Source organism: Lepus europaeus, chromosome 8, assembly GCF_033115175.1.
Source record: "Lepus europaeus isolate LE1 chromosome 8, mLepTim1.pri, whole genome shotgun sequence".
NCBI lineage: Eukaryota > Metazoa > Chordata > Mammalia > Lagomorpha > Leporidae > Lepus > Lepus europaeus.
Window position 1 is genome coordinate 101,485,708 of NC_084834.1, and position 26,373 is coordinate 101,512,080.

Genomic DNA, 26,373 nt, shown 5'->3' on the forward strand with positions numbered 1-26,373 from the left:
GAACACTGTCAGCAGTGCAGCAGCCTGTGTCCTCCGCTGGAGCTACTGCAGGCTGGGAGATGGAGGAGAGGAAATGTCTGGTGCCCCTGGCTGGTACTGTTGGTACAGAAGAACAAATCTCTCTCCCTATTCAAACAGATCAAACAACTGCCCTGAGAGGAAAACACACTTTTAACAGTTCTTTAAATTGGAACTCTTATCCCTGTTTTGTAGTTGAAGAAAATGAGGATTGGAAAATCAGTTGTCCGATATGTGTATTGTCCAAACGTGTGTGTGTGTGTGCACATACACTCATCCTTTCCAAATAGTTACTATAAAATGATGTAACAGTAGTTAGTTACTACTGTTATTATCCTTTATTCTTTTATATCAAATTCCTTTTATTATTAACACTGATATTCTGAATTGATACAGTTCTTTTGTATACAGTTGTATGCAGAATATAGTTTATTTGTATATGCTCAGTAGCATGGTGTTCATACCAATCAAGATTCTATAACTCTCAAACTAGAGAACATATGTTCACAGAAAAGAAAGACTTGTGTATAGACAGTACCCAAATCCAGTAGTACTCAGTATTTCATTTTGGCTAATTTCCCTGGCTACATTCTGCATAGATCACTTAATTCTAGAATTTTTTTGCAAAATATATCACAGTAAACGTTTACTTGCATCCCCAAATAATGCCTTTTGTTTTCCAAAGACTCTATTTCCTGTGGCCTTGACATGGTCTCACTGCTGCATCTGTGTTTTCCTTTTAGATAGAGGAACTGGAGAAGCAGCTAGTCCTTGCCAGCTCAGAGCTAACAGAAGCACGCACCGAACGTGACCAGTTCAGTCAGGAGTCCGGAAATCTGGACGATCAACTTCAAAAGCTGTTGGTAAGACTGTGCTCTCAGATATGGATGAGATTAATTCTAGGCAGGTTTTCACAAAGCTAGTTTCATTTATAAAAGGGCAGATAGTACAAAGTGTTTGTACACACTCACAATAGACCATCCTAGACCCTATTCAAGTTTTGCACATAAAGGTATTCTGTGTACTTCCTCTTTTTTTCTCAGCAGCGCTGTTATGGTGTTAGATAAGGAGATCGAGCCGTGCCGTGGCGCAACAGGTTAAAGCCCCAGCCAGCAGTGCCGGCATCCCATATGGGCTCTGGTTCATGTCCCAGCTGCTCCTTTTCCAATACCACTCTCTGCTATGGCCTGGGAAAGCAGTGGAAGATGGCCCAATTCCTTGGGCCCCTGCACCCATGTGGGAGACCCAGAGGAAGCTCCTTGCTTCAGATCAGCTGGCTCCTTGCTTCAGATCAGCTCAGCTCTGGCCATTGCAGTCATTTGGGGAGTGAGCCAGAGGAATGGAAGATCTCTCTCTGACCCTACCTCTCTGTAACTCTGTCTTTCAAATAAATAAAATAAATCTTAAAAAAAAAAAAAAAAAAAAAAAAGGAGATCTACAGACCACTGCAGACTTTGAGTTAGGTGCTGAAAGTTACGTACTCAAGCCACATTAAGGGCATTCCTTGTACAGCCAAATCACATTGAGAACACATACAAATTCTGTATATAGAAATTCTTACTGGAAGATTGGGGGACACTATTTTACAAAGAAAAAGGCAATAGTGTTGTGACACAGGTTGAGAATTTCCCTGATCCTAAGTACTTGGGACCAGAAGTAGTTTGGACTTTGGATTTTTCAGGTTCTGGAATATTTATTTGCATATACCTAATAAGCTGTCTCTGGGGTGGGATCCAAGTGTAAACATGAAATTCATTTATGTTTGAAATGCACCTTCTACACGTAGCTCAAAGGTAATTTCACACAAAATGTTTAATGCATCTGTGTTTTGCCTGTGACCCATTCATCACATGAAGTCAGGTGTGGAGTTTTCCACTAGTAACATCATGCTGGTGCTCAAAAATGTTCAGATCTTTCTTAGAATATTTAGGATTTTCAGATTAAGGAAATACAACTACTAGTGAGGATCCTCTTAGAGCTGCTGCATGCTGAGAGCTTTAGGTACCCCTTGATGTGCTGTCAGTGGTACAGCAGAATAAGTTCCTCTCCCTAGCAAACCCTGTTCTAGAACATGGTGCTTGTTACTGGTACAGCCATCCCTCTCAGGCCCCCAAGGGGCTCCAGGAGGTGTGGCGGATGGAGAGCTGACCGCCGTGTGTGGACAGCTGTAAGCCTCAGGAGAACCTTCTTTTCTGAACGTGTTGCATATTTCTCAGCATTATCAGGCCTAATTTGAAAATCTTGCAGATCAAGTTTTCATGGTTACCACTGTGGCTCCTCAGTACCTTCCCGCAGAGCAGGCTGTCATCTCCTTTCTAGTTCCTAGAAACTCCGGTTTCTCCTCTCCCAGTCTTTCCTGTACATGCTGCCACATTCATCTTTCTGAAATCCAGCCCCGATTACGTCACTCACCCGCTCAGTAGTACTCCCTCTAAAGTCATGGTCCCTCCCTCTCAAGGCTCTGTTCCTGAGCTGGCCTCTGCTTTCCTTTCCAGCCCTTTCTCTCCCACTGCCCCTAGCAAACCACACCTGCCCCCTCCTCATCTCTGCACCTCCACACTTTTCTCAAGTGCAACTCAAATGTAACTCGAATGTCATCCAGAGGCATTTTAATCCCTCAGTTGAGACTCACTCTACTCTGCCTTAGATCTGTCCCTTTAATGAAACACTCGCAGCTCTCAGATCTGTGTCTTTCACTCTGAGAAGTCCTTTGGAGGGCACTGTGTCTCCGTTTCTCCTACTCTATGTACAGTTTTTGCTCATAGTAGACCCTGACCGTGACGTAACTTTCTTCATAGCCAACTGCTACTCCAGTCCTAGCATTGGCCACTGTTCTGCCATTTCTGAAGCATGGATTGAACTACTGTAGTTATTTAAGTTTTTGAGCATATCCTTACTACAAAAGCACATTTGATGTGAAGCATGATGTCTGTTAGAAAATTGAAGACTAAGAACAGAATGACCTTGTAAATCTACTGTCTACTGTAGTTTTCTATGTTTTTTGAGGTCTAGTCTCTGGAGGTTGACCTATAATGCTCAGAATTTTAAGTATGCAAAATGTTAACTTATTTTTCCAGGAAATAATCACTCCTAATCCAACCATCAATAAAGGAATCAGATTCTGAACTCAAAATTCCGCGAATCACATAAAAAGTCCACAGATGACATAAGGAAAACAAAAGTTTTACATTAGTGATTTTGCATCAGGGGCACAAAGTGTTTCTTGCCTCTTTTAGGCTGATCTGCACAAGAGAGAGAAGGAGCTGAGTCTGGAGAAGGAGCAGAACAAGCGCCTGTGGGACCGAGACACGGGCAACAGCATCACCATCGACCACCTGCGGCGGGAGCTGGACGACCGCAACATGGAGGTGCAGCGGCTGGAAGCCCTGCTCAAGGCCATGAAGAGCGAGTGCCAGGGCCAGATGGAGCGGCAGGTCAGAGCCACACACGTGTTTGGGCCTAAACAGAGGCATGGACTCTGTAAGCAGTGTATAAAAACTGGCTTTGCCTTCTGTGTTTCTGATCATTCATCAAGCCAAGCACGTTAGGTTTTATCTCATTTGTGTAGTGTCCCAAAACGAACTCCTATCCAATTGGCTTTTCATTTTCACTAGAAATTAGTAACATAATAATGCTTGTTTCTACTGCAGAAAAGTATCAAACTTGTCAGGATATCCGTGGGGCAGTAGGGTTGAAGATTTCCAGTAGGTGTGTCTTGCTTTCCCTCCAGTCTGATAGAGACTAATGGGTGTTCTATTTCAGGACATCAGTAGCAAAATGTGGACTGCTTTCCTTTTTAAAAGTTTACTTATTTGAAAGGGAGAGAGATTAAGAGAGAGAGAGAAAGAAGTATGTTCCATCTGCTGGTTCACTCCCCAAATGCTCACAATAGCTAGGGCTAGTCCAGGCTGAACCAGGAGCCAGGAACTCCATGTAAGTCTCCAGTGTGGGTGGCAGGAATTCAAGTACTTGGGCCACCACTGCTGCCTCCCAGTGTGCACATCACCAGGAAGCTGAATGAATTGGAATCAGGCACTCCCATATGGAATGCAGGCATTCCAAGCAGCAGCTTAGCCTACTGCACCACTGTGCCACCCCAAGTAGACTGCCCTCTTAACAGTGTACCATCAGTGTTAGAGGTGGTTCTGTTGCCACTTACTACCGCAGGGCAACAAGCATCCCACATAACTGTAAGCACCCCAGAATGTGAAAGCACATCAGCGGGACAGCTGGCTTAGATCGACGCAAGCCCTCTCCCTGTTATCGGGTCCAATTTGGGCAGGAAGCGTGATGAAAGGAGCAACTGGAGTTTGAATCTCACTCTGTTGGAAGTGAAGACCACAGAATATGAATATGGGAAAAAGCCACTATTCATTTTTCCCTAGGGTGGAATTAAGGAGATGCTAGGAAGAAAATGCAAAATAAAAGCCGTTGTCTTCACTCCTGCTACTCTTTCCCTCCATCACCAGTGTTATCTCTGTTTAAAGGGGAATAGCAGACATCCTCAGAGGAAACTTCCCAAGCTCCCCGCTCTTGGAAACCATCACAGGGAAGTCCCCTCCACCTTGGTCCAGTTAACATTTGTCTGTCTGCCTTATACATGCTGTTGATCTAGGATTCTGATAGCAAACCAGTTTGAGGGGCTTGTGTTAAGGTGCAGCAGGGTAGGCCTCCATTCGCGATACCAACATACCTTATCAGAGTGCAGGTCCCAGCTTCCTCACTTCTGATCTGGCTCCTTGCTAATGTACTGGGAAGGCAACAGAAGGTGGCCCAAGTGCTTGGGCTCCTGTCACCCATGCAGGAAACCAGTATAGATTTCCAGGATCCTGGTTTCAGCCTGGTCCAGCCTGTTGCGGCTATTTGGGGAGTGAACCAGCAAATGGAAGCTCTCTCTCCTCACACCCCTGTCTTTGCTCTGTTTGCTACTCTGCCTTTCAAATAAATTAAAAAAATTTTTTTGAGTTATTCTAACTAGCTATTATGCCACTTATGATTTTATGCTTTTGAGTTAGCTTGTTAAATTTCTTAAGGTTGTCTATACTTATCCTCTGAAATCCATGAATTCCCTTTTCCTTAACAATCAGATGGCAGCAATTCAGGGAAAGAACGAAAGTCTAGAGAAAGTGTCCTCATTGACTGCTCAACTTGAATCCACCAAGGAGATGCTCCGCAAAGTGGTGGAGGAGCTGACAGCCAAAAAAATGACCCTGGAGAGCTCTGAGAGGACCGTATCGGACCTGACTACTTCCCTCCAGGAAAAGGAGAGAGCCATCGAGGCCACCAATGCAGAGATCACCAAGCTGCGCTCCCGGGTAGACTTGAAATTGCAGGAGCTCCAGCACCTGAAAACTGAAGGGGACCACCTCAGAAACGTGCAGACAGAATGTGAGGCCCTCAAGCTGCAGATGACCGAGAAGGACAAGGTGATCGAGATTTTGCGACAGCAGATTGAAAACATGACGCAGCTGGTGGGCCAGCATGGCAGGACTGCAGGTGCTATGCAGGTTGAAAAAGCTCAGCTTGAGAAGGAGATCAATGACCGGAGACTGGAGCTACAGGAATTTAAGGTCAGTAGAATTTGGAGTGGTTTAGCTCCTAAAATACTCCTTTTTTTCCCCCGATGAACAAATCTGAACTAGTTGACTGAAAACTGGATCCTGGTGTCTGTGAGCCCTCGTGTATTTATTTGAAAATATTTATGTCTATATGTGTATTTGTGTTTTTCTGAGAGGGGATCCAGGCTTTTATCAGATTCCAAGAGCAGTGATGGCCCAAAAATGGTTCAGAATCACAAGTAAAAGAAAAAAAATTAGAAAACGCAGCTTTTCCGAGTGGTCCTTCCAGATTTCATAGTTGTAAATGTTGCCTCCCTCTCCAGACAGACCCAAGTTTGAACTCACCTCTCAGAGGCTGTAAAATTTTGGATTATTCCCTGAATCTTTCTTTTTTAAGATTTACTTATTTGAGAGGCAGAGTTATAGACAGAGGGAGAGACTGAGAGAGAGGTCTTCTATCCACTGGTTCACTTCCCAAATAGCTGCAGTGGCTGGTGCTGGGCCAATATGAAGCCAGGAGCCAGGAACTTCTTCTGGGTCTCCCACATGGGTACATGGGCCCAAGGACTTTGACCATCTTCCACTGCTTTCCCAGGAACATTAGCAGAGAGCTGGATCAGATGAAAAACAGCCAGGACTCAAACCAGCACCCATATGGGATGGTGCCACAGGTGGAGGCTTAACTTACTATGCCATAGTGCGGCCCCCTCTCTTTTTTATTTTTAAAGATTTATTTTATTTATTTGGAAGAGTTACAGAGGGAGAGAGCTCTTCCATCTTCTGGATGACAGCCCAAATGGCCCCAACAGCTAGGGCTGGGCCAGGTCAAACCTCATTTTCAGTTCCCAAATACAGAGCTAGAGCAGCCTCAAGGAAAGAAGAGTTTCACAGAGAAGCAAACAATGTAAGTTTAAAACTGGAGTTGTCATGCGCAGCCTCTTCCCTCCACAGTGCAGTCAAGGGAAAGGAGGCAGACACAGCCCTGAGCTGTGATGTGTCGGGCTGTTCTGGGAAGGCCCTCCCTCTCCTGCCCCGTGAGGCCGGCTGGAGTTAGCTTGGCGGTCCTGGAGTGGCTCAGCAAGCCCGTCACAAATGAGCAAAGAGACAAGACCAGAGCCCCAGCTGATCCTTTTTGAAACAGCTAAAAGCTGTTTGCATTTCAAATATAGCAGTGGCCTCTACACTTAAGTGTTGTTAACAGTCAAACTGCATTGGCTGGTTTTATATTTAAGGTTAGTAGGCCTTAATGTGGGAGGATAATCTGATGACCAAGGAAAGCAAATTTCTTTTCAAATGGCATTCGCTTGGAAGGATCTAGACCAGACTGCAGGCTTCCAGAAGAAAGCAGGTGCAAACCACGTGGCTTGTGCGAACACTCCAGCACAGTGAGCCGTGCTTCACGTTAGCCTGGTGGGAACCTGTCTGAAATCCAGGTTCCCAGACACCGGCCAAGGGCCAGCCCTTGGAGTAGAGCTTTCTAAGGATGGCAGCCAGGCCCGAGTTAGCTCTTTTCTGCACTCTGGCTTATCTCAAGTAGTAAGCTGTCTCACTTCATTCTCTGCCTCTCACCTGCTTTTACTCTTTTGTCACTTCTCTCCCCTGACAGAGAAACTGTTTGTTGTCTGTCTCCTCTCACTAAAGGACATAAGAAGGAAAACACTGTTCTGTTTCCTGCTGTCCAGGCCAGGCAAGCATGTTGCTGAGGTCGGTGACCCTCAGCTGTGGGCCTCCCTTGCTTTGTCCTAGCCCCAGCTCTGCTGCTCTATCCCCTTATGTAAAACAGTGCCATCCATAAATCAGATGCTCAATGCATATTTTTTGAATGAATGAATATAGAATAAGCATAAGGAAGGGTTGTGGCAAATGAAACTCGGAGTTGACTCCAAGATTAAAAGAAAAGGAAAATATTCCTTTTCCCCCCACTTAGTATACTTTATAATAAAATATAAATTTTATATAAATATAAATTTAGTGTCCTGAGAAATAATGAAAAGATATTCTATATAGATGTAATACTGATAGAGTATTTGTTTTTTGTTTTTTTTTTTGACAGGCAGAGTTAGACAGTGAGAGAGAGAGACAGAGAGAAAGGTCTTCCTTCTGTTGGTTCACCCCCCAAATGGCTGCCACGGCTGGCGCCCTGCACCGATCCGAAGCCAGGAGCCAGGTGCTTCCTCCTGGTGTCCCATGCGGGTGCAGGGCCCAAGCACTTGGGCCATCCTCCACTGCCTTCCCGGGCCACAGCAGAGAGCTGGCCTGGAAGAGGGGCAACCGGGACAGAATCCGGCACCCCAACCGGGACTAGAACCCAGGGTGCCGGCGCCACAGGCGGAGGATTAGCCTAGTGAGCCGCGGTGCCGGCCGATAGAGTATTTGTAACTATATTTATGTCCATATCTTTGCCTTTCTCTGTCCTTTGTATTTGGCTGTGTGCTTAGATTTTAAAAGATAAAAAGGATGCAAAGATTCGGGAGCTTGAGGCCAGGGTGAGCGACCTGGAGCTGGAAAAAGTGAAGCTGGTGAATGCAGGCTCTGAGCGGCTCCGGGCTGTGAAGGACATCAAACAAGAGCGAGATCAGCTGTTAAATGAAGTGAAAACCAGTAGGAGTGAATTAAACAACCTTTCAGGTATGTGGCTTCAATCCAACTCTACTAAAAGTACAGTTGCCGCCTGTGAAGTCCAGTGTGGATTCTAGCACAGTTGTAGAAGGTGTCTCATCTGCCACCCCAAGGGTACGTGGTTGTGCTGCCCCGGAGCAGCGACTCATGGCCTGAAATCCTCATCCTTCTCCCTGATTTTAGCATAGACTCACTAACTGTTAGTATCAGCCAACCCTCAGAGCCTGGGAAACCTTAAACTGAGTTTCCGAAAGAGAAGGGTGAGGTGTCCAGATCCCAGGCTCCTAGAATGTAAACAATATTGTTTGCATAAATATTTTTGTTTTTATGGAAGTTGAAACTTTGAGTCCTTTGAGTCAAATAGTATGATTTAAAGTTTAATAGTGAAGGGGCTTCCATAGCCTTGGCAACTCATGACAAGAGACTCGGGTGATTACTGACATCATAAATAAGAGTGTCAATTGTTAAATCAACAACAGAAGTCACTGTGCACTTACTCCCCATGTAGGATCTCTGTCCTTAATGTGTTGTACTATGTGAATTAACGGTATAACTAGTACTCAAACAGTACTTTATACTTTGTGTTTCTGTGTGGTGTGTGGGTGCAAACTGTTGAACTCTTTACTTAGTATATACTGAATTGATCTTCTGTATATAAAGATAAGTTAAAATGAACCTTGATGTGAATGGGATGGGAGAAGGAGTAGGAGATGGGATGGTTTGTGGGTGGGAGGGTTATGAGGGGAAAAACTGCTACAATCCAAAAGTTGTACTTTCAAAATTTATATTTATTAAAAGTTTTCTTAAAAATTAATAGTGAAGCAACATGTATAAATAGACTTAGCAAAATATTGAAAGGAAAAATCCAAGGTCTAAAATTAAAACATGAAACACTCTGGTTCATGATTGATGTGGTACAGTATCATGTACTTCACATGTGCACAAGCACACAACATGCCACACACACACTTTGATTACTGAGCATTTACTACACAGTGTGTGTGTGTACATCTAATTTGTGTAATGAATGAAGGTATAACTAAGCGAGTTCTCTTCTAGCACTGAAATTCTATGATCACTAATTACAAATAAAGTATACCTCATACCAATGGAATACAAAAAAAATAACTACCGTTATTGTCATCTGGTATAGAGGACTATGAAGTCTTAAAGAGGAATTTTCGAAACAAAAGTGAAGAAATGGAAACAACTACAAATAAACTGAAGATGCAATTGAAATCTGCACAATCTGAACTTGAGCAAACAAGAAACACTTTAAAGTCCATGGAAGGATCTGATGGTCACGGTATGCTCTGTTACACGCTTGTCTTCTGTTTTTAGCTCTTATGAGGATTTATGAAAATAGGTTTAGTGTATTTCTTGATTTGAAAGGTATAATGACAGAGAGAGAGGGAAAGATAGGGGAAAGGGAGGGAGAGAAATATTCCATTACCCTCCAGGTGCCCACAATAGCTAGGGCTGGGCCAGGCTGAAACTAGGAGCCCAGAACTCAGTCCAAGTCCCACACATGGGTAACAGAGACCCAACTACTTAAGCCACAATCTGCTGTCTCCAGGAGGCACTGGGTAAGAAGCAGAGTGGGGACTCAGAGCACAGGCTCTGTGACGTGGAACACAGGCATCCCCACCAGCTTCTTCACTGATGAGCCCATTTCCCACCTGTAATTTGTTTTTAATTAATGGTACACTTTCTCTTTTCATTGTAACCTCTAAGTGGTAGCCAGGCATGGCTCAAAGAGTGGCATTTTCAAACTTCTTTTCGTAGCTGACTTAAGAAAAAACAGAGGGTCTTCTAACTTTGAGTTTCTAAGCAAGGATTACCTTCGTATGTCTTTTCAGTGGCCTGCGATGTCTTTAGTATTCAGTGCTTTGTACCCATCTAGAGCATTCTCACCCTATCACACATCATATATATGCTTGTGCTGACAATTTGACTACTGATACGGTAGTGAGCTCCAAACATATAATCATGAGAATGAAAATTGTTTAGTTTGTGATACCACCAGCATCTTTAAAAACATCATTAATAGTTGAGGTCTTATGTGGTATTTTAAATTCAAGTTTCTGGAAAAATCATTTTAGTAAAAATATAGTATACATTGCTCTTTATGTGACTATAATTTTATGTATGTATGTCCTTCATACTAAGTATGAATTTGATCAGTATTATTGTTTCTATTGGAAATACAGCAACTGATCATGGTCAGTGAGATTAGTTCCAGTGGCAAAGCAACCACAAAGCATCATATGTTTCCCAGCTTAAAACCTCTGAGTAGTTGCTAGAAATTGTTATATCCCAACATTGTGAAACCTGAAGATGTCTTTTTGTTATCTTTCCTTTGAAAACTGGCCAGGTGCCTTGGAGAATCTTATCTGTCACCTTCTCATAAAGTTTAATCATCAAATTACAGTAGCTTCTCAAAGTTTTGGTACTTTAAAAAAAAAAAGCAAGGGGCCGGCGCTGTGGCTCAACAGGCTAATCCTCCGCCTAGCGGCGCCGGCACACCAGGTTCTAGTCCCGGTCGGGGCGCCAGATTCTGTCCTGGTTGCCACTCTTCCAGGCCAGCTCTCTGCTGTGGCCAGGGAGTGCAGTGGAGGATGGCCCAAGTGCTTGGGTCCTGCACCCCATGGGAGACCAGGATAAGCAACTGGCTCCTGCCATCGGATCAGCGCGGTGCGCCGGTCGCAGCGTGCCAGTCGCGGCGGCCATTGGAGGGTGAACCAACAGCAAAAGGAAGACCTTTCTCTCTGTCTCTCTCTCTCACGGTCCACTCTGCCTGTCAAAAAAAAAAGTAAAAAAAAAAAAAAAAAGCAAGGGCCATCATTGTGGTACAGAAGGTTAAGCTGCTGCCATTGATGCCAGCATCCCGTATGGGCGCTGGTTCGAGTCCCGCCTGCTTCACGTCCGATGCAGCTTCCTGCAAATGTGCCTGGAAAGGCAGCGGAAGATGACCCAAGTACTTGGACTGTTGCGTCCAAGTGGGAGATCTAGATGGGGTTCCAGGCTCCTGACTTCATTGTAGAACAGCTCCAGCCACTGCAGCCATTTGGGGAGTGAACCTATGAATGCAAGACCTCTGTCCCTATCTGTGTAATGCTGCCTTTCAAATAAATAAAGAAATATATTTTTTTAAATAAAGTTTGCTTCCTTTTTTCTCTATAGCTATGAAAGTGGCAATGGGAATGCAAAAGCAAATCACAGCCAAAAGAGGTCAGATAGATGCTCTTCAGAGCAAGATACAGTTTTTGGAAGAGGCTATGACAAATGCAAATAAGGTGAGTTTCTGTCCTCATAGTGGGGGAACCAGTGTTCTCACTCTATTAATATGCTGCAAGCCCCAACCACACACAGCAGAGGTTCAAGGAGCAGTAGGGAACTAGGAGAGCTTCTCTCTCTCTCTCTTTCTTTCTTTCTTTCTTTTTCAAGATTTATTTATTTATTTTAAAGAGTTACAGAGAGCGAGCGAGCTTCTGTTCGCTGGTTCACTCCCCAAATGGCTACAGTGGCTAGGGCTGGCCCAGGCCAAAGCCAGGAGCTTCTTCTGGGTTTCCCACATGGGTAGCAGGGTCCCCAGTACTTGGGCCATCTTCTGCTGCTTTCCCAGGCTGCTAGCAGGGAGCTGGATCAGAAGTGGAGCAGCCGGGACAGGAACTGGTACCCATATGCGATGCTGGCTTCCCAGGCATCAGCTTAACCTCCTACACCACAGTGCTGGTGCTGAGGGTTTATTTCTGAGGGAGAGAAAGAGGCTGAGTTCATGAAGGAACATTTGAGCAGGATCTTAAGATAGCTAGTATTTTCATTGCAGGAAATGAGCTAAGAAATGAGCTAAAGGACATTTTTGGTAGAAGCAGGGAATGATTGTAAACAAACTACATATGGTCAGTTCCACTATAATGTGACCCAGAATCTTTTTATTTTTTATTTTTTATTTTTTTTTTATTTTTGACAGGCAGAGTGGACAGTAGAGAGAGACAGAGAGAAAGGTCTTCCTTTTGCCGTTGGTTCACCCTCCAATGGCCGCCGCGGTAGCGCGCTGCGGCCGGCGTACCACGCTGATCCGAAGCCAGGAGCCAGGTGCTTCTCCTGATCTCCCATGGGGTGCAGGGCCCAAGGACTTGGGCCATCCTCCACTGCACTCCCTGGCCACAGCAGAGAGCTGGCCTGGAAGAGGGGCAACCAGGACAGGATCGGTGCCCCGACCGGGACTAGAACCCGGTGTGCCGGCGCCGCAAGGCGGAGGATTAGCCTAGTGAGCCGCGGCGCCAGCCGTGACCCAGAATCTTGCACAGCGTAGTGACTTCTAAGAACACATACGTCGCATAATGAGAAATATAAGATTTGTGTTATGCTAATATAACATATTATACGTGTTTCCTAATATTGATTATTTTGGAGCACATTTGTATTTTCAAAAGACTGATCATTGGGGCTGGTCCTGTGGCACAGTGGATTAAAGCCCCAGTCTGCAGCACCAGCATCCCATGTGGGTGCTGGTTTAAGTCCTGGATGCTCCTCTTCCAATCCAGCTCTGCTGTGGCCTGGGAAAGCAGTAGAAGATGACCCAAGTCCTTGGGCCCCTGCACCCATGTGGGAGACCCAGAGGAAGCTCCTGGCTCCTTGCTTCAGATCAGCTCAGCTCTGGCCATTGTAGTCATTTGGGGAGTGAGGCAGTGGATGGAAGACCTCTCTCTCTCTCTCTCTCCCTCCCTCTCTTCCCCCCCCCCCCCCCCGGCTCTACCTCTCTCTGTAACTCTTTCAAATAAGTAAAATAAATCTTTTTTTTAAAAAAAGATTCATCTAAGATTGAAGTCGGCGAACCCTAAAGGCTTCCATAGCCTTGGCAACTCATGACTAGAGCCCAGGGAGGTTACTGACGCCATAAACAAGAGTGTCAAATTGTTAAATCAACAACAGGAGTCACTATGTACTTTTGTCTCATGTGGGATCTGTCCTTAATGTGTTGTCCAATGTGAAGTGATGCTATAACTAGTACTGAAACAGTATTTTTACACTTTGTGTTTCTGTGTGGGTGCAAACTGATGAAATCCTTACTAGTATATACTGAATTGATCTTCTGTATATAAAGATAATTGAAAATGAAAAAAAACCCTTGGTTTTAAATTGGAAATTGCATAGAAAATTAATCAATTTTTTAAAAAAAATCATGTAGGATCTCTGTCCTTAATGTGCTATACATTGTGATTTAATGCTATAACTAGTACTCCAACAGTATTTGTCACTTTGTGTTACTATGTGGGGCAAACTGATGAAATTTTTACTTAATATATACTAAACTGATCTTCTGTATATAAAGAGAATTGAAAATGAATCTTGATGTGAATGGAATGGGAGAGGGAGCGGGAAAGGGGAGGGTTGCGGGTGGGAGGGAAGTTTGGGGGGGAGGGAAAGCCATTGTAATCCATAAGCTGTACTTTGGAAATTTATATTCATTAAATAAAAGTTTTAAAAAAAAAGATTCATCGCAGAACTGACCATAATGAAGGTGAGAAGATAAATGTCATAAGTAGAAAATAAAAAGTACAGCTAGAATACGTGCTGAGTTACTGTCATGGTGAGCTGCTACTCTGCTTTAGCATGTGTTAAACTGATATGTACATGTTAACAGGTATGTACATGTCCTGGCGTACGGGCTCACTTGTCTCCTCTTTCTCTGCTCTTTCCCACTTTTCGTCCTCATTTTCTCTCGTCCTGAACTCATCCTTTTCTCTTTCTCCTTCCCTTACTGGCTCTTGGGAGCCTATAGCAGTGCCTCTCTCAAAGTCAGGGCTTTCAGAGGTTCCTGCCTGCTGTCAACAAAGATGCCTGTCCCACCTGCAGGAACGTGTTCATCCTAGCCCCCGGACATGCTCTCCATGCAGCAGGGAGGCCTGAATGGCTAATCCGTGTTCCTCTCTGAAAGTCTATCCCAACCTGTCAGAAAAAGAAAAATTACTCGCATGCAAAGTGGCGATACCTTATTTTTATGGCTTAAATACTTTTCACTATGAAAAAAATACATCTAATGGATGTAAACCCAGTAAACTGGTATCTTAGGTTTTAAGTTCACAACTATAGACTTCTTACTTTTGTCTGACTATTCCACAGTGCTTTAAAGGAATGAACTAATTTTAATGATAAGTACTTGAGGTGAGAAGATACATGTCTCATTTGGTTTTAAGTTATAGGATCTCCAGTAGGTATTTATGAAATGAACATTCGACTTTGAAGCAAAATAGAAACCCACAAGGCCTTCAAATAAGTGCATCTTTCTTAAATCTCTTTGGCATTTGAAATACTTTTCAATAAAATTTAGTATGTGATTACTGGATCCCAGTTCCCCAAAACACTGTGTCTTTTGTATGACAATATAATTATTTCACATTTGATAGATTCCATCAGAGATATATCAAGCATAGAAAGAAAGAATAATACAAGAAGTGATGGAAATCAGAGAGAGTACATAGTAACAGTTCTGGGTGCTCCCAGCTCCAAGTCAGGACAATTGATGACTTGTGAATTAAATGTTACCTGGTTCAGCAGTCTACACATAAAGGTTTTAAATTTCTGTCACTTCTCAGCATCTATATTAGTGAACTATTTCTGCTGTTTTTCTCCTCTATAATTATAGGAGAAACATTTCTTGAAAGAAGAGAAGAGTAAACTCAGCCAGGAATTGAGTACTGTTGCAACAGAAAAAAACAAAATGGCGGGGGAGCTAGAAGTTCTGAGATCTCAGGAGCGCCGTCTGAAAGAAAAGGTGGCCAATATGGAAGTGGCTCTTGACAAGGTAGTTACTAACCAAGTACGTAGAGTAATTATCAACTGATTGATTATTGACAAGAGGAATGGTTCTGAAGGAAAGCTCTGAGTTAGGAGCTGAAGCTGTTGATTTGCATTGTATCCCAGTAACTTCACTCACAGCAAAACTCTAATAGAGGCTCTTCAGAGTTTCAAAAGCATAGTTATAATGCATACTTTTGCCAGATTATCTTTTCAATCCAACACAATGAGAGGGGCGGTGCAGTGTAGGATGTAAGATGCTTCTGATATCCTTGGTGGCCTGCATAAGTACAAATGTCTCACAGGCACCTCACTGCACCAAAGACTGACTAGGGAACGAGGTACAAGACTCACTTAGCAATGTCAGCAAAACGGTCAAGCAGCGCCACTGTCTGGTGCTCTGCAGGACCCAGGAAGTGCAGGTGGAAAGCACAGCTCAGAGGATGAGCGGATCAGCGGCTGACCTGTGTGAATCGTTGCCATCTGTTATAAAGGGATAACTCTTTCTTCTAGGCTTCCTGGAACCCTAGAACTACCAAAACCCATTCTCATTTCCTAGGAAATCCACACGATATCATCATGGCTATGTAAAGCAGTCTGCAGTCCCACCAAGCCACCTTTGCTAAAATATGCTGTCTTCACTCAGTAATTTCACTTGTGGTTATTTTTATATACATCTTTATACTTTGCTCATTCCATCCTCTGATCCATTCATTGTTTTGAGTGCCCTCCCCATGGTAAATGCTGTGTGTATGCTGGGGATGCAGAAGGTAGAGATAACGGCCCCCAGCTGTTCTCAGCTTACTGACTAGATGGCACCAATACAGTGTGCTAGGAGTGGGGTGTGTTTTCTTGAAAATATAGCAGTTTTGCATTTATGAGTTACTAAAGTAAAAGTGAGCGAACAGTGAAGGATAACCGACATGTGGTCACTTGGTTATAGGCATCTTTGCAGTTTGCAGAATGTCAAGACATCATCCAGCGCCAGGAACAAGAATCTGTGCGCCTAAAACTGCAGCACACTCTGGATGTAAAGGTGAGGGGTTTTCTCATCACAAACAGTAGTTTAGCAGCAATAATGCCTTTGTATTTTCTTCATGTGCCTTTGATACATTCTGGTGTACTTTTCGACATCTGATACTGGCAGTTACAAAATCTGCACCGATGTGCCATCCTATCCCTACGGTTTTCACTCACAGAGTAACAGACTGAAACCCCGCAGTTTATCCGTAGTGGACATCAGCAAGTGCAGCACAGACCAGTGTCACCAGTTCTCCGGGGGATTGGTACGAGGGGAGGAGTTTTCCACACAGTAGTCGGAGTGAGTGAGTGCGAAGACAGTATGTGTTTGAGGAGTAGCAAAAGTAGTGGAATTGCCATGATAGAAACATGTTTTTTAAAAACAGTACATTTTACACTGAAATACATACATATATAAAATCTATTTTCAGAAGTACACTTTATAGCTGCACAGGCATTTTAAGTCTCAGTAGTAATTTTGCTTGTGAATATGAAAAGAAATACAGTTTGATTTCACAGTTCTCTGTAGCTCCAGGGCAGCAGCTATGTTGCTCACATACGTATTGTTTTCCAGGAACTTCAGGGCCCTGGGTTTACTTCAAATTCTTCCGTGAAACCACGCCTGCAGCCGTCATCTGTGGCCCGTTCCCATTCTAATGTACCCTCTTCCCAGTCCACAGCCAGCTTCCTGTCTCATGTAAGTAGCCAGTCTTATAATCCACTATGCAAATGATGCAGTATGTAAATAATTTTTAATTGGGAGGAATTTCACTAAAAAGCTATAACTCCTTATGGCACTTTCAATTACTACGTTTTATTTATTTATTTAAAAGATTTATTTAATTACTTGAAAGGTAGAGTTATAGACAGAGAGATGAAGAGAAAGAGAGAGAGAGAGGTCTTCCACCCGCTGGCTCATTCCGCACATGGCCTCAATGGCTGGAGCTGGGCCAATGAAGCCAAGAGCCAGGAGCTTCTTCCGGATCTCTCACGTGGGTACAGGGTCCCAAGCACTTGGGCCATCTTCTACTGCTTTTCCAGACCATCAGCAGGGAGCTGGACTGGAAGAGGAACAGCCGGGACTCAACCAGCGCCCATATGGAATGCTGGCATCTCAGGCAGCTGCTTTAACCTACTACACCACAGCGCCAGCCTCAACTAGGTTAGAGTTATACATTTTCCGATATAACCCATGTAATCCTGAAGAATGAAAATATTTTCTGTACTATTTGGTATTTTCTCTGGGGAAAACAAAGATTAAATATTAGTGGGATTAATGTGAACAATAATTGTTAAAGTGAGTTCTTTAATAGCCTTATATTCAATTCTTTGATTATTTCCATCACAAGTATTTCTAGATTACAAAGCAAATGTTGAGATGGTTGTATAAGCATGACTTCAAATGTTAAAAAGCAATGTGGTGGTTATCTATTGTATGTTGTTTGCTTGAGAAACTTGGTTATAATCATAAAAATTGTATTAATGGGACTGGTATTGTGCCATAGAGGGTTAAGCCACTGCCTGTGACTCCAGTGTCGCATATGGGTATCTTTTCAAGTCACTCCTGCTTCAGTTCCAATCCAGCTCCCTGCAAATGTCCTGGGAAAGCAGTGGAAAATGGCCCCAGTGCTTGGGCCCTGCACCCACATGGGAGGCCTGGATGAAGCTGCTAGCATCAGCGTGGCCCAGTCCTGGCCACTGTGGCCATTTGGGGAGTGAACCAGTCTGACTTCCACATAAATCAAATAAATCTTTAAAAATTTTTATTAATCATAGAACATTTTTATTCCCTTTTGTTAGAAACTGGAAATTTTTTACTTTAACCTTTCATACTATTAAAGCTCACCAAAAAAATACATGCATTGTAAAATTCAGGCTTTGTCTCCTCTGAAGAGGTATTTGGTTCTAAATACTTCATTTCTCTTGGTTTTGCTTGTTCTGAGCTTTGTCTCCATAAATCTTTATTGCCTTGGTAGTTCTCTAATACTGTCAAACAAAACTGTTTAAAAAGTATTTTGTATACTGTTCTCATGAATTCTGAGCAGAAGGGTTGGGTTGCCATTACTGGAAAAAGACAGATATTTATGGAACTATGAATACCTTGCAATCAGTGTTCAGCTCTGACATAAAGAAATGATTGGTTTTATAAATCACACCATGAACCTCCATTGCATTAGTTAAAAGCATTATCTTAGGTATGACAGCAAGATTATCTATAATCTACGAGTTCTCCTAAACTATTTAAATGAAAATTATGCACTATTTAAATGACTGCAAGTTTTAGAAAGACTCCCCTTGTACACTTAAGATGTATGCACTGAAAAATAAGCTATTACACAACAAAGAATATTCAGGCAAGCAGCAGGATAATAATCTTAGAAGCAGGACATGTTTCTCTGTAGAAACTAGAATTCAGAGATGAGCAGAAATGGATAATTTTTGTTTATAATACAGTCATTTCACTTTAAAAATATGTACATTATATTGTCAAAATTAAATTACTCCCCCAAATAATCCTGCATATCAAAAAGACAAACAACAACAGAAGACATCCAACTGGAAGTCATCGAGACTGTAAATGTGTTTTTAACTTCTTTTTGTGACCTTGGGTAAGTCTTTCATCTCTAATGATGAATGTGAACATGATGATTTCCAGGGACATCTAGAAAGATCAGCTCTGAAATTCCAGCCTGGTAGATATTGCCTCGCTGCTTAATGCACAGACTGTACTATATTTTAAAGACTCTCATCCATCACTTAAAAAAGTACCAGTCATATGTCTGATAAAAAAATAAAATAATCATTCTAACAGCACAAATGAACTTTAATTTCTAGACTGTTACACAATTAATTTCTTCTCTTCAAAAATTTTTATTATATATAATTGTATACAATAAAAGTAATACGTGTTATTTGTTTTGTTTGCTGATGTATCCTCAGTGCCTAGAACACTTGTAACATATAGTGGGTGTTTAATAAATATTTGTCTAATGGATTAATCCATTTATTTAGAACATTGCTTCCAGGTTCCCATTGTTTCTACTAATAAGGCAGTTGTAAATCTCATTGTTGCTGTTTTGGGGGTAATTTTTTTCTCTGGCTGCTTTTTCTTTTAAAGATTTATTTTTATTGGAAAGACAAGTTACAGAGGGAGGTAGAGACAGAGAGAGAGAGATCTTCCATCCTCTGGTTCACTCCCCAGATGGCCAAAATGGCCGGAGCTGAGCCAATCAAAGGTCAAGAGCCAGGAGCTTCTTCCAGGTCTCCCACATGGGTGTAGGGGCCCAAGCACTTGGGCCATCTTCTACTGCTTTCCCAGGCAATAGCAGAGAGCTGGATTGGAAGAGGAGCAGCCGGGACTAGAACCAGCACCCATGGGGATGCTGGCGCTTCAGGCCAGGGCCTTAACCCATTGTGCCACAATGCTGGCCCTTCTCTGACTGTTTTTAAGGTTGTCCTTTTATTTGAGTTTATAACAGTTTGCCTACAGTTGGCCAAGGTGTGGTCTTCTTTGCATCCGTCTCCCTTGACTTCCCTGATCTTCCTGAATGTGTACATTAGTTTCTTCATCAGTTTTAGAAAATGTAGCCGGCGCTGTGGCTTAACAGGCTAATCCTCCACCTTGCGGCGCTGGCACACCAGGTTCTAGTCCCGGATTCTATCCCGGTTGCCCCTCTTCCAGGCCAGCTCTCTGCTATGGCCCGGGAAGGCAGTGGAGGATGGCCCAAGTGCTTGGGCCCTGCACCTGCATGGGAGACCAGGAAAAAGCACCTGGCTCCTGGCTTCAGATCAGCGCGATGCGCTGGCTGCAGCGGCCATTGGAGGGTGAACCAACAGCAAAAAGGAAGACCTTTCTCTCTGTCTCTCTCTCTCACTATCCACTATGCCTGTCAAAATAAATAAATAAATAATTAATTAAAAAAAGAAAATGTTCACCCCTTCCCTTCTTAATTATCTTTCTTCCTCATCCTGTTTTTCCTTGTTAGGACTCCAATCACGTATATTAATCCTTTGCCGTCATGTCTTATATATCTGCGCCCTCTTCTCTATTACCCATCCTTTTCTGTCTCTGTGCTTCAGCCTTTATTCTGGGAAGAGCCAAGAGCTGGGAACTCAATCCTGGTGTCCCCCAGGCTGACAGGGACCCAAGCACTGAGGCATCACTTGCTGCCTCCCTAGCTGCACATTAGCTGGAAGCTGAAATTAGAAGTAGAGTTGAGGAACAACTTACTATTTTATTTCTTTTAGTATTTTTGTTGTTGTTGTTGTTGTTGCTAAGTGAAATGGATACTATGAGAGACAATGACAGGATCAGCCCTTGTCTAGACTGTTGAGGAACAACTTACTATTTTATTCCTTTTAGTATTTTTGTTGTTGTGGTTGTTGTTGTTGTTGCTCTGTTTGTTCTACATAAGACCACTGGTTGAACTCTGTAAAAAAAAAAAAAAAAGATAATTGAAAATGAAAAAAAAACTTGGTTTTAAATTGGACATTGCATAGAAAATTAATCAGTTTCTAAAAAATATCATGTAGGATCTCTGTCCTTAATGTGCTGTACATTGTGATTTAATGCTATAACTAGTACTCCAACAGTATTTTTCACTTTGTATTGCTTTGTGGTGCAAACTGTTGAAATCTTTACTTAATATATAATAAACTGATCTTCTGTATATAAAGAGAAAAAAAAAAGAAATTAGAAGTAGAGTTCTCTGTCTTTTTCTGTCTCTCACTCTCACTCTCTCCTCTGATGCTGTGCCTTTCAAGTAAGTAAATGTTTTGTTTTTTTAAAAAGAGCCAGGATTTGAACCCAGGTACTCCAAATGGAATGCTGGTACCCCAAATGTCATCTTAACCTCTGTACTCAACACTTGCCTTGTTCTTTTTAAATAATTGAGTTCTGAACATTGTATATGAAAAAAATGATAAAATTAATTTGGGGATCTGAATCTTTTTGTTTTTCCTTCAAAGAAGATTTAAATTTTCTTCTGGCTGGTAGCTAAGCCAAGGGCACTAACACTCTGACATCACCTTAATACACCTGCAGATTTGAGAGGATTTGAATTAAGGCTATTTTCCTGAGGCCTAGAGTTTACCCAGTTATTCTTCACCTCTTTGGTGGAGTTCTACCAGGAGCTCCTCTTACTGTCTCAGCACTTTTTGGCTGTTGTGCCATTTTGATGCCAGAACTCTTGTATGTGACCTGTTTTTCTTTCCTGAAGTGCTGAGGATCGGTTCTTTAGTCCTGATATTCATTTCAGGATGTCTCTTCTAGGACTCTTTCTCTTCATTTTTCTCTTAGCAGGTTCTTGTATTCTTTGTTTCTCAGAAAGCTTCTTAGTTTACTGATTTGGCGCCCTCCATTTTCTCAGTTCTCTTTCTCTAGAGTTATTAGTTGTTCTTTAGACCTCTGGGACTGGTTCTCCGGTTTGTTTTCATTTTGACTCCCATTTTTCTTTTTCTTTCTTTCTTTTCTTTCTTTTTTTTTTTTTTTTGACAGGCAGAGTTAGACAGTGAGAGAGAGAGAGAGAGAGAGAGAGAGAGAGAGACAAAGAGAAAGGTCTTCCTTTTTCCATTGGTTCACCCCCCAAGTGGCCACTACAGTCAGCACGTTGCAGCCGGTGTGCTGTGCTGATCCGAAGCCAGGAGCCAGGTACTTCCTCCTGGTCTCCCATGCGGGTGCAGGGGCCCAAGGACCTGGGCCATCCTCCACTGCACTCCCAGGCCACAGCAGAGAGCTGGACTGGAAGAGGAGCAATTGGGACAGAATTCAGCGTCCTGACTGGACTAGAACCCGGGGTGCTGGCACCACAGGCAGAAGCTTAGCCTAGTGAGCCATGGCAACAGCCATTGACTCCCATTTTCCATCTCTTCATCTACTCCTGCCTTTTCATAAATGTCCTCAAATCTGTTTTATAAACACTATTGGATTTTTTTTCTGTCTTTTTAAATGTATATATCTATATCTATCTATCTATATCTATCTATCTATATTGATTTCCAAGAACCCATTTGTGTTTGAGTCTTCTCTTTATATAGCTTTCTGTTCTTTCACAGGTACAGTACTTTCTCTTTTCTGTTTAAGGATATTTGTTGCAGTGGATTTGTTCTGAGAGGAGGATCGTGGTGGGGGCAATAGGCGCAGAGTCACCACACAGACCCTGGGAGTGGGGTGAAAGCAGGCAAGAGGCAAGCAGGCCAGAGGCAAGCAGCCAGCAGACTTGTTTATTTCAGTTGGTACAGCAGCTTAAATAGCCAAGGCAGCCAATCTTGTCAAGGGGTGGTCTATGCCCTAACCAATCACAGCCTGTTGCCAGGCAGTTTCCGACGCCATCCAATCACAGCCTGTTGCCAGGCAGGCTCCATTGTCAGGTGGTTTCCGAAGCCATCCAGTCACAGCCTGTTGCCAGGTAGCTTCCATTGCTAGCAGCCATCTTGGCATGGCCTTCTCATTCCACCACATTTCCTCCTTTTTGTTTATTTTTGAACAATGGGAGGCATGATTCTTGGCCATACCATTGTTGACCCCCGTTTCCATATGGTCTCTGTACGCAGCTATGCCTGTCTTAGGTTGTCCCCCAAGGGAGATATTAACTTTAGATTTTTTTTTTGACAGGCAGAGTTAGAGAGAGAGAAAAAGAGAGAAAGGTCTTCCTTCCGTTGTTCACTCCCCAAATGGCCGCTATGGCTGGAACTACACTGATCCGAAGCCAGGAGCCAGGTGCTTCCTCCTGGTCTCCCATGCGAGTGCAGGGCCCAAGCACTTGGGCCATCCTCTACTGCCTTCCCGGGCCACAGCAGAGAGCTGGCCTGGAAGAGGGGCAACTGGGACAGAATCTGGTGCCCCAACAAGGACTAGAACCTGGGGTACCGGCGCCGCAGGCGGAGGATTAGCTTAGTGAGCCGCGGCGCTGGCCAACTTTAGATTTTTGACCATATCGTCTGTCAACTGAATTAAACTTCAGATTCATTTTTTTGTTGTTGTTGTGATGTCTGTCTTTTAAGTTAGAGATTTTCCTTCCTTTAGTTCTTGGTGATCCTTGGCTGCCCTTTCTTGTTCCAGATTAGTGGGCTCTAGAACACTAGATAGTGGGCCCTATCTCTGTAAGATTGTTAGTGTTTGTCAACTGGTAGATGGCTAAGTATTGCTTTTTTCATTGAGGGATGCAAAAGTTTCTGTAAATCTTTATCCTTGTGCCTGTCAGTTTATCAAAAGCTCTCTTATCCCTGAATTGTAGATTTAAGTCCATCTGGTAGAACTCTCAAGAGAAAGTCTGGAGTAACTTCCAAGAAAGCAGTGCCACTTCATATTCATATTTTCGGTTCCAGCCTTACTCCTGATGCCATATATCCCTTTGGAGCTAAAATCCTTTGGTTCAACCTTACCCAGAGATTAAGCCTCTGGACTCCTTCCAAAGGGAAAAATGAGTGCTCACCTGACAATGTGGAAGGCAGCTGGGATTCTGACGGCTTCTGGGGCAGACTTCAGTTAGTCCTCCCATTCTGCTGCCCTGTTCCTTACCCTGGCCTTGGGGAATGCATGAGGCCACCAGTTCCTGAGGCATTTGCAATGCTGTGATGCATGTGATTTAAGTTTTAGCTTTCTTTCTTTGGTTAAATCAGTTGCAAACTATCCATTTGGTTTCCATCTCCCCAAATTCTGTCATCATTGCTCATCTGATGTTATTTCTCCTTTCCTCTTTATCCTTCTTAATTCCTTTAGTGTCATTTTAGTGGGGCTTCAGAGAGATTAATGCCAAATATCATGTTTAAAGTCTCTATCATAGTAGATTAATTCACATCTTCTTGCAGTCCTATCAGTCTTTGCCTCTCATATTTTAATGCTCTGTTTTTAGGTGCATAGAATTGACCCCTCCATGGAATGCCTCTTTTTATCCAGGATAACTTTCTTTGTTCTGAAGTCTGCTCTCTTATCTTCAGTTGAATATCCTGTGTGGTTCATCAAAGGAAGTGGGGCTGGGGGGAGGCAGGGTGTGAGGATTAGACTCCAACATCCGCCTGTGGTTGGCCTGGCTTTATTAGAAAAGGCAAGAACAGGGGCTGACGCTGTGGCATAGCGGGTAAAGCTGCTGCCTGCAGTGTCGGCAACCCAATATGGACACGGGTTCGAGTCCCAGCTGCTCCACTTCCAATCCAGCTCTCTACTGTGGCCTGGGAAAGCAGTAGAAGATGGCCCAAACCCTTGGGCTCCTCTACCTATCCAGGAGACCCAGAAGAAGCTCCTGGCTCCTGGCTTCAAATCCTAAAAAAAAAAAAAAGAAGAAGAAAGAAAGAGAGAGAGAGAGAGAGAGAGAAAGAAAGAAAGAGTCCAAGGAACTGGAATTTTGGAGTGTCCATCCCTCAGTGACCAATCTGTGTGGCAGGTGTGGCTCCACAGTGGAACACACACATCAGCTGGAATAGTTCTCTCATATACTAGATCCACCTGCTCACCAGGGCAAATCTTTGGTTTCTCCTCCCGGTGGTCTATTGGGAACATCTGTACTTACCGTATAATAAATATATGTTGGTTAGCACTGTATATCCATCTGAAAATCTCATATTCCCAAGTACCAACTAACACAGCTGGAAATTATTGAATGTTCCCTTCCTCATCAGTAAAGTGGAAGATGGGGTAGATTAATTCATCTCCAAAGAGTTCCTTCTGAAGTCCTGTGGCTTTATAAAATGAGTTTAGCCCTGGGCCGGCGCCGCGGCTCACTAGGCTAATCCTCCGCCTCCCGGCGCCGGCACACCAGGTTCTAGTCCCGGTCGGGGCACCGATCCTGTCCCGGTTGCCCCTCTTCTAGGCCAGCTCTCTGCTGTGGCCAGGGAGTGCAGTGGAGGATGGCCCAAGTGCTTGGGCCCTGCACCCCATGGGAGACCAGGAGAAGCACCTGGCTCCTGCCATCGGATCAGCACGGTGCGCCGGCCGCAGCGCGCCTACCGCGGCGGCCATTGGAGGGTGAACCAACGGCAAAAAGGAAGACCTTTCTCTCTGTCTCTCTCTCTCTCTCACTGTCCACTCTGCCTGTCAAAAAATAAAAATAAAATAAAAAATATATAAATAAATAAATAAAATGAGTTTAGCCCTGAACAGTATTGAAACTATTGTGCTTGCTTGATTGCAGCTGAAAACGTTTAATTTATCGTACATTAAAATAATTTAATAAAGGTAAGGATGTTCACAATACATTGTTAAAATTAAAAAATAAGAGTTTAAAAATAAGTGTGTGTAGTTCAACACTGTATACAGGGGCTTTCCCAAAGTTCATGGAAAATATATGTTATGAAAAAGCTATACATGGATTTCAAAATTTTTGCACCAAAATAAATATACCTTTTAATTCCATTTTTGCGAACTTTTGGAAGTACTGTCAGAGGTATAAATATTCATTCTGTATGTGTGTTTGTGTGTATTAGATTGTTGTCCCTCAGTATTCTGAGGGGATTTGTTCCAGTATTTATTTTTTATTTTTGACAGGCAGAGTGGACAGTGAGAGAGAGAGACAGAAAGAAAGGTCTTCCTTTGCCGTTGGTTCACACTCCAATGGCCGCCGCGGCCAGCGCACTGCAGCCAGCGCACCGCGCCGATCCGAAGGCAGGAGCCAGGTGCTTCTCCTGGTCTCCCATGGGGTGCAGGGCCCAAGCACTTGGGCCATCTTCCACTGCACTCCCGGGCCATAGCTAGAGCTGGTCTGGAAGGGGGGCAACCGGGACAGAATCCGGCGCCCCGACCGGGACTAGAACCTGGGGTGCCGGCGCCGCAAGGCGGAGGATTAGCCTGTTGAGCCACTGTGCCGGCTGTTCCAGTATTTTGTTCAGGTACCAAAACCTATGAATGCTCAAGGCCCTTGTATATTTGCAAGTAAACTATGCCCATCTTCCCATATACTTTATGTCATTTCTGGATGACTTATAATACCGACTCCAGTGTAAATGTTATGCAAATAGTTGTTAAAGTATTGGTTCAGGAATAATGATAAGCAAAAAAAGTCTAAACATGTTCAGTTCAGATGCAAGCACTGGAGACCCAACTACACGGTGCATGAACAAGACCCCGGCGAACAGTGCTTGGTGAGTGCTGGAGACAGAGGCCCTGTGAGATGGCGGAGGCCACAGCAGGCTGTGCCCACTCCACGTCATTCATGTGGCTCCAGCATAGTGCCCCACACACAGAAAATTCAAGTTTCACTTTTTGGAACATCCTGGGATTTTTTTTTCCCAAATACTGAATGCCTACTGTGATACTCTGTTGGTTGTTGATTGGTTGTTTTTGATTATCACTGTGTAATAAGATTTTAGGTGATAGTTATTGTCTTCTGCTTGCTCCTCCATCATTTCTCTTTCACAGATG

At 43.4% G+C, this 26,373-nt stretch overlaps 1 protein-coding gene across 1 annotated transcript in view; it reads left to right on the forward strand.

Annotated features, from left to right (window-relative positions):
* The window catches only part of CCDC158 (coiled-coil domain containing 158), a 66,469-nt gene that overhangs the window by 25,326 nt on the left and 14,770 nt on the right, over positions 1-26,373 (forward strand). The window contains 9 exon segments of the mRNA XM_062199209.1: positions 762-881; positions 3,255-3,452; positions 5,106-5,588; positions 8,015-8,204; positions 9,349-9,501; positions 11,379-11,491; positions 14,848-15,006; positions 15,943-16,035; positions 16,594-16,716. Of these exon segments, the coding sequence (XP_062055193.1) occupies positions 762-881; positions 3,255-3,452; positions 5,106-5,588; positions 8,015-8,204; positions 9,349-9,501; positions 11,379-11,491; positions 14,848-15,006; positions 15,943-16,035; positions 16,594-16,716 (1,632 nt within the window).